Raw genomic sequence first — 6,980 nt, forward strand, 5'->3', positions numbered from 1 at the left:
GGGGGGGGGGGGGGGGGGGGGGGGCATTCAGTATCAAAAAGCCTATAAAATGGTACTCATCTTAAAAGCTCAAATGACTGTCCTTGAACCGCTTTCGATTCGCCCAAGACATCAGCAGAGTTCAAACTAGAACCTCGTCGGAGTATCCTCTGCTTCCGAAGCTTGTCATGGCATGAGTTGAAGAACTCATGCCTTAGAGCTTCGTCTGCAGTAATCCTTTGCCTCGGATTAACTGTTAGGCACTTGTCCACCAGATCAAAGAGTGACCTCGGGATGAGCTTGAAGAAATCCAGTCGCTTTGTGTGAACCTTAACCCAACTTTGCAAATCCATAGCTGGGAAGGATTTGATGTTAAACAACTCCTGCAACATAAAGTAAACCTTCACTAATGAACCAGGATAAGCTTATCAGCAGTCTGTATATATCAGAACTATCTCGTGAGAAGAATTCTTAAGAAAATGAATGAACAAGTGAATATATGAAGAATCAGACTAATGGACAACTAGGCATGGTAATGTTTCAAGGGATGGTTAGATGCGATGAACTAGCAGATCAAGTCGACAACCCACCAAAAGATCACTGGCTTACTATCCGATCATGATATTGGCCTGTATCATCTATTCGAAAAACAAGCCATACAGAGGTCGGGCATAAATGCTCTTTGGACCATGGCGGGGTGGAAGCTACAGTTTTTAAGAATAAGTTACACAGTTACTAAAGACAAGGAAATGAGATAGCATAATTTGTTCATTAAAGAAATGTGGAAAAGGAGCTAAAGAGGAAAACTTGTTTATAAGAGGAGGAATAGTGAGGATTTGTGTTAAAAGGGAAAAGAATGCAGATCTCAGTGAGATGCATTGAGACAAGGAACGAGAGAGGTCTCCTTGTTTAATACCAACAACAAAGACGACCAAGATTCACGTGGAGTATAGAAAAGCCTTTTAATGATACTTTATCGCAGCAATTATCATAATGTTTCAAGTGCTTCACAATATGATAACGGTTAGGATAGTTTTTAACATTTGAAAATCCAAAATCTAGATATATTTATTGCTAGAAAATTAATAATCAAGGCCTTTTAAAAAACAGTGATTGTAAAATAGAATGAAGGTTGGCAAATATTAGAAGATATACCCCTGGAAATGCGGATTCACGATCATGTAACTTAGCCACCTCCCATAAATCTTCACTGCCCCTCAATTGAGCAATGTCTTTTATGTTCCTAGCATGATTTATACAAGTCAGAAATGCCACTGGACTGCAATAAAATATGAAAAAACTTGTGGTTGATATTTGGAATATTACTGTTCAGGGTCTCCAGTAAAAGGACTTCTTCCAACCATTAGATAGAGAAGAGTAACACCAGCAGACCAGACATCGACCTGAGGACCTTGATGTAGGGATCTGAATAGGACCTACACAATTGCATGCGTTGATGGTGAATGCCCGGACACAATAGTAATTGATTATGGGTTACATATGACCCAAAAAAAACACAAAACTACATAAGAGTAAAATGAAATTTGTTTCAAGGTAACAGTAAGTAGGATACCTCTGGAGCTCGAAACCCCTTCGTCCCAGCACAAGAACCCTCTCTTTTACGTTTTGCATCTCCTGGAAGTAACTTTACTTTAGAGAAAGACCATAACATCCAAATACTTCAAAAGTGGAGCATTCAACTACAAACCTTTACTTTTTAGTACCCTAGAACCAGCAACAGAAATGCCAGTGCAATGGACCAACATTGGGCTTGGATGTATAATTTTATTGTCTTCCTTGCCTGGAGGAGCAGCTATCCTTTTCCTTCGTAGATCGGAACTATTTTGGGTGGCCTGGTCCGCATTTCGTAATGCATTTTGCACCAAACTTAGCAGTTCCTTTCTTCCTTGACATGGAAGAGGCTCCCTCATATTTTCTGTGGCAAACGTCCTAACACTTGTTGCATCCTTTGTAGAGGTTATACCAGATCCATCTGCACCCTGGCTTCTTATTGCACTCCCACCACGCATATCTGGATATTTTTTCAAGGGTACATAAACTCTCTTTTTCAAGTTCTTATTGTGCTCCCAAGTCTGCTTAGATTTTCCTGTTTCTCTCTTGCTGAGAGATGCAAGATCTCTGAAATTATTCTCGTCTTTAACGGCTGAACCAGACACAGGATGAGGAACAGGAACATGATCCGAAGATGCGTGATGACTTGAATTTGATTTACCTAAATGGAATGATTGATCAGATTATAAATCAAACGAATAAATAAATGATAACAACAAAGATTTGTACAGCCAACAAGACAGAAAACATCAAAGTTTTTTTTTCCTTTTTTTTTTTTTTTCCTTAGCAAGTGAAGAACTTTGAACATGATCCAAAAAGGGCACGAAGTGTCACAGAGAAGCTTACTTGCTATGGAGTATTTCTGCCGTACATCCTGAGAAAGAAAATAGTGGACAAAAGAACATCACAGAATATTAGAATTTCAATTAACGTTCAGTCAATGGAGGTGAAAATTTTACTAAATGTAAGATGGCAAATGAAACACAGGGACCAACCATGGCAAGGTTAAAATCAATGAGGTAACCCTTGTTCTGTTTTCTTGAGAACAGGAAGTTTCCAGGCTTAACGTCTCTGTGCATGACTCCCTAAGATTGTCAAAGAAAGTGATTAGACTTGGGCTGAGTACTCTATAAAAATTTCCATTCCCTTGCCATTCATGCACAGCTACTTATAGCAGCACCTCACCTGCTTATGCAGATATGCCAAGGCCTTAAACAAGCAGTAACCGTACCACTGTAGTTGAACTATATCAATATCTTTCTTCAAGACCTACATGTTAACACAAGATAAAGACCTCATTTCGAGTAAAACTAAGTTTTAAGTTTTGAGAGAATTTAGATGGTGTAACTACTTTCCAGGGCACCAATCCTCCAAGAACTAAAATTAATCACACAAAACTACAAAGCATTATTTTGTGTACACTTTCCACATTACTAACCGACTTAGTAACGTCAAAAATAATTCAGAATTATAATATAATCGAATTGCAAATAAATTACCTCAGGTCTGTCATGTTCTACGTGTTCTAGAATTAAGCATTCGTTGTTGCCACTACTAAAGGACCCTTCATACTTAATTATGAAGTTCCTTCCCCTGCATGAAAAAATGGTTTCAATATGATATTCTAATTTGTAAAAGCTATCGTGAATCAAAGAGAATGTTATAATGTTTCTTCCTAATATACATACCCAAACCGCTCAAGCATTTTTAGCTCGTTGTTTACATTGTGCTTGTGAGCATTAACATGGGGACCTGCAAGTGTGAATATGAAACACGTCATATATTTTCATTTTTCAATAAAGAACAGTATTGCATCCGAAGTGTGAGTAACAATCTAACTTGAGTTTAAATATAGAACTAATCTTGGAAATCTTTAAGATGTGATAAAAATGAACCGACAAAATAAAAATTCAGTTTTCTTTACCATGAAATGTTCACATTCCCGTGACTTTTTGGCCCTCATGTTTCCAAGTTCCAATTTCTTATTGAGCCTAACATGCTTTTGCTATTGTTCAATGATTTATCGAAAAAACCATAATACCATGCACATAGCCACCCCCCGCATAAAAGAACAATAAACGAAGGCATAAAAGTAGTCATATTTTGACAATTCTTCATATAAGGACGTGGTCATAGTTTGGAGCTCCAATGGGCTTCTTGACTAGAGAGACAATAGAACATTCAATGCGAAAGAAAAGAACTAGAATTTATTGTTTGAGGTTAACTTGTATACAGCAGCCACCTGGTGCAAGTTAGAAAATTCTTTTCTAACTACTCCCTTGGTGACACTTGTGCAAGTTAGAAACATCTGTTTCGTTTCCAATATATTTACACATGTAAACATTCAGACCATTTGGCAACTGATTAAAAGAGTAGCCTAAAAGTAAATCAGGTTTACATTTGATAGCTTTCCGTATCCCATCACTTTTTCTTTGAGCCCTGTAAACGGTTCCATATCCACCTGAATAAGTTTTAAACATCATTAGAACCAGTGGAAATGAGAAGAAATAGGAATCTGCCACTCAGAGAGACAAGCAAAGGAAGCTGCCTACCAGAACCTTCTTCTTCCTCGATAATGAAAGACTCAAACTGCGGAAACAATGTTTTCTCCAACTGTTTCAACAGATCAATCATTAGGTACTTGTTTTGCTACTTCAATCATATATAGCCAATTGCACATTTAGCTCAAGCATCCATTTTCGCTCAATGACCTCTAAAATCAAAGTAGATAGCTTCAAAAGACGTGCAAAACGAGAGTTAGAGAAACTTACTTCCATAGATGGACTGGTCGAGTCCAAAGGAGGTTTCTTAATGTGCACATTCCCATTTGAAATCTTCTTGAACTTCTGCACCTTAGACGTCAGTTTATGAACATTATCATATCGGTTTTGCTGCTTGAGAGGATGAGAAACCTCCCTATTCACTGCAGACCCCATGAGAACTTTCTCAGGAGATGAAGTACATTTTTGTGATCCATCAACTTCTCCCAAGGTCTTGACAGGTGGCTCCTCAATAAATGGTTGGTCATGTATGGAACAGGAAATCTGAGTTAAGTTTTTCCTGGATATTTTATCTCCATCCATGTTTGACATAGTTACCGGGTTTCTCAAGTCTAGAAAGTTTATTTGTACTTCACCCGTTACCGCATGCCCTTCCAAGTGAACAAGATCGTTTTCTGTTGTTCTAGTGTACTTGGAGAAATTTCGTGTTTCACAAATCTTGTTTTTCTCATTTTCTAGCTCCCATTCCGAAATATTAGAAAGGTGCCTAGTGCAAGTCCTATCGTCAACCTCGTGTGGTTGGACATAAGGGAGCATGTCATCTCCACGGCACAATGCTGATGCGTTTCCCAACTTACAAGAAAATTTGTGGTTTTTGTCATAAGAAAGTGTGTTTGTGGAGCTACACGGTGGACTCAAAGAAAGAACAAGGTTACATGACATTCCTCTGTCTGAGTGCCTTAAATTTGGCATATTCGAGTCTTTTTGGACTTCGTGCATGTGGCGGTCGTGTTCATTATCTCTTAAAGGCCCAGCATCATCTTTAATCAAAGTTTTACTAGCTTGAACAGCGATATCAGATCCCATTTGTCTAGTGTGGCTCATCAAAAGGTTTGGAGAGTCAGCATAACCAAGAGAGAAGGGCACCTCATCAATTTTTACATCAAAATGTCCAGTTTTGAGTTTTTCGAAAGGCAAATCAATTGTAAGCGAATTTGAACTGGTGAGAGTCACATAGCTAGGAGGTACCTTTATGCAGCGAAAAAAAAAAAGTCAGCTGTGTTCTGCATTTAACAAACTGAAAGTTACAAACCGAAATCAAGCATGACAAAGTCGTTAAGTTGTAGAACTTAAAACAAAATAAAAATAAACTAAAGACCAAGCTAATCACAAAACTATGAGATTGATTAAATTATTGCATTACCATGTAACAATAGAAGAATGAAACTAGAAGCGATTCCCTGATAACAAGCTCAATATAAATAAAATTCATACTTGTTTCACTGCATCAAAGTCCCCAAATCAAATGAATATTCATTATTAGAAGAAAAGTAAGAAATAACGATAGAAAAGATGATCATCCACCAGATTGAACCATCTAATTTGTACATAAAACTATGAGAAGTAAAAAATATTCCAAACCTGAAGAAACAAAGAAAGAACATGTAGCTAAGAAGACATTTTAATCACTCATAAGAAATTTATAGTTTCATAGTTTAAAACAAAAGAGAAGTATCTCGGTCCGTAAGCAGAATAAATGCATATAAACAACAGGGGTCAACCAAATTTTCAGAGGTTGCACATTAAAAACCTATCTGAAGAAGGAATTGAAACAGAGAAATTGGAAAAGTACCTCAGCATAATTATGAGAAATCCTTCTTGTTACTGACAGACAGATTTCATTCCCTACAACACCATCAATCATCTTTGGTCGGACTATGAATACAGTAACTAAGATAATGAATCAGGAAAACACTATTGGAATAGCAAATAAAGAAAGCAAAAAACAAACTCTAAACTCGTACCAATTCCAGAAGTTGAAGTTAAGATCCTTTTTCCATGGAAATGTCGTTCAGAATCAAGGACTGATCTTTTCCGTTTCCGAAAGTACGTTTTAACATCTCTACCCCAGAACCTATTTGGCTCTAGAACTCCAAAATCTCGTCTCAAAAAACCCCATCCATTAGTCGCCTTGGAAAAATATCGCCCCACGGCAGAGACCGCAATAATGGAAATGAAAACAAGAGCATCATCCACTATACAAATAGGAGAAGCGGATATTTGGCATAGATACCGAACAAAATCTGGTGTAGCACGGAACAATTCACATCTCACAGCGAGTTCTTCCACAGAAGCAGGGCGACCAATATCCAGCAATATCGTGAAGAGATACCAAGCTTTTTGCAGTTCCACAGTGGTATGGAGACTGTAATGAGCCATTCTTCACAAAGAATAAAATCAATTACACAACAAACCGTAGTTCCCAAATCTCATATCTCAGCGTTGTTGACTGAAGCAAAATCCGAACTCCTCCGATCCGCAACAACTAAAAGAGGTTTCAACTCACGCTGAAGATGTTAACTAGAAGTACACGAAAGAGTAAGCTTCCAAGCGATGAGTAGATAGCAATTAAAGTGTAGATAAATGATTGGACCTTAAAATGATGGGTTGAACCAAGATGAGAGGCAAAGATCTGCAGGAAGATGAAGAAAGATAGTAAGGGATTAGGGCTAGAAAGAGGGTAGAGGGTGAAGCGATAGGGGCGGGAAATGAAGAATCCAAAGAAATTCGGGCGGTTTGGAGTGGGAAGGGAGAATTCCCGCCTTTTCTGTTTGGTTACTTCAATTACTAAAACGCCATTCCGGATAAAACTAACACCTTGTCACCAATTTTTCTCGCTTTTTCCTTTTTTTTTTTTTTTTTTTTTTT

General features: G+C 37.8%; 1 protein-coding gene across 3 annotated transcripts in view; it reads right to left on the reverse strand.

The window, feature by feature from the left end:
- The window catches only part of LOC111439726 (serine/threonine-protein kinase RIM15-like), a 7,968-nt gene extending 1,107 nt beyond the window's left edge, over window positions 1-6,861 (reverse strand). The window contains exons 1-15 of one of the 3 annotated variants that reach the window (XM_023077267.1): window positions 6,077-6,860; window positions 5,905-5,987; window positions 4,323-5,300; window positions 4,104-4,164; window positions 3,950-4,012; window positions 3,240-3,303; window positions 3,051-3,144; window positions 2,737-2,820; window positions 2,547-2,636; window positions 2,398-2,425; window positions 1,688-2,212; window positions 1,553-1,614; window positions 1,306-1,415; window positions 1,135-1,222; window positions 25-362 (exon numbers count right to left, since the gene is read on the reverse strand). In XM_023077267.1, coding sequence (XP_022933035.1) covers window positions 57-362; window positions 1,135-1,222; window positions 1,306-1,415; window positions 1,553-1,614; window positions 1,688-2,212; window positions 2,398-2,425; window positions 2,547-2,636; window positions 2,737-2,820; window positions 3,051-3,144; window positions 3,240-3,303; window positions 3,950-4,012; window positions 4,104-4,164; window positions 4,323-5,300; window positions 5,905-5,987; window positions 6,077-6,491 — 3,051 coding nt within the window. In that variant the 5' untranslated portion in view covers window positions 6,492-6,860 and the 3' untranslated portion in view covers window positions 25-56. Of the gene's footprint in view, window positions 1-16; window positions 363-1,134; window positions 1,223-1,305; window positions 1,416-1,552; window positions 1,615-1,687; window positions 2,213-2,397; window positions 2,426-2,546; window positions 2,637-2,736; window positions 2,821-3,050; window positions 3,145-3,239; window positions 3,304-3,949; window positions 4,013-4,103; window positions 4,165-4,322; window positions 5,301-5,904; window positions 5,988-6,076 lie in introns of those variants that run through there. The other 2 variants (XM_023077268.1, XM_023077269.1) reach the window with 2 other exon arrangements.
- Window positions 6,862-6,980: the final 119 nt, after the last annotated feature.

This window comes from Cucurbita moschata, unplaced genomic scaffold (assembly GCF_002738365.1).
Source record: "Cucurbita moschata cultivar Rifu unplaced genomic scaffold, Cmos_1.0 Cmo_Scf00103, whole genome shotgun sequence".
Classification (NCBI taxonomy): domain Eukaryota; kingdom Viridiplantae; phylum Streptophyta; class Magnoliopsida; order Cucurbitales; family Cucurbitaceae; genus Cucurbita; species Cucurbita moschata.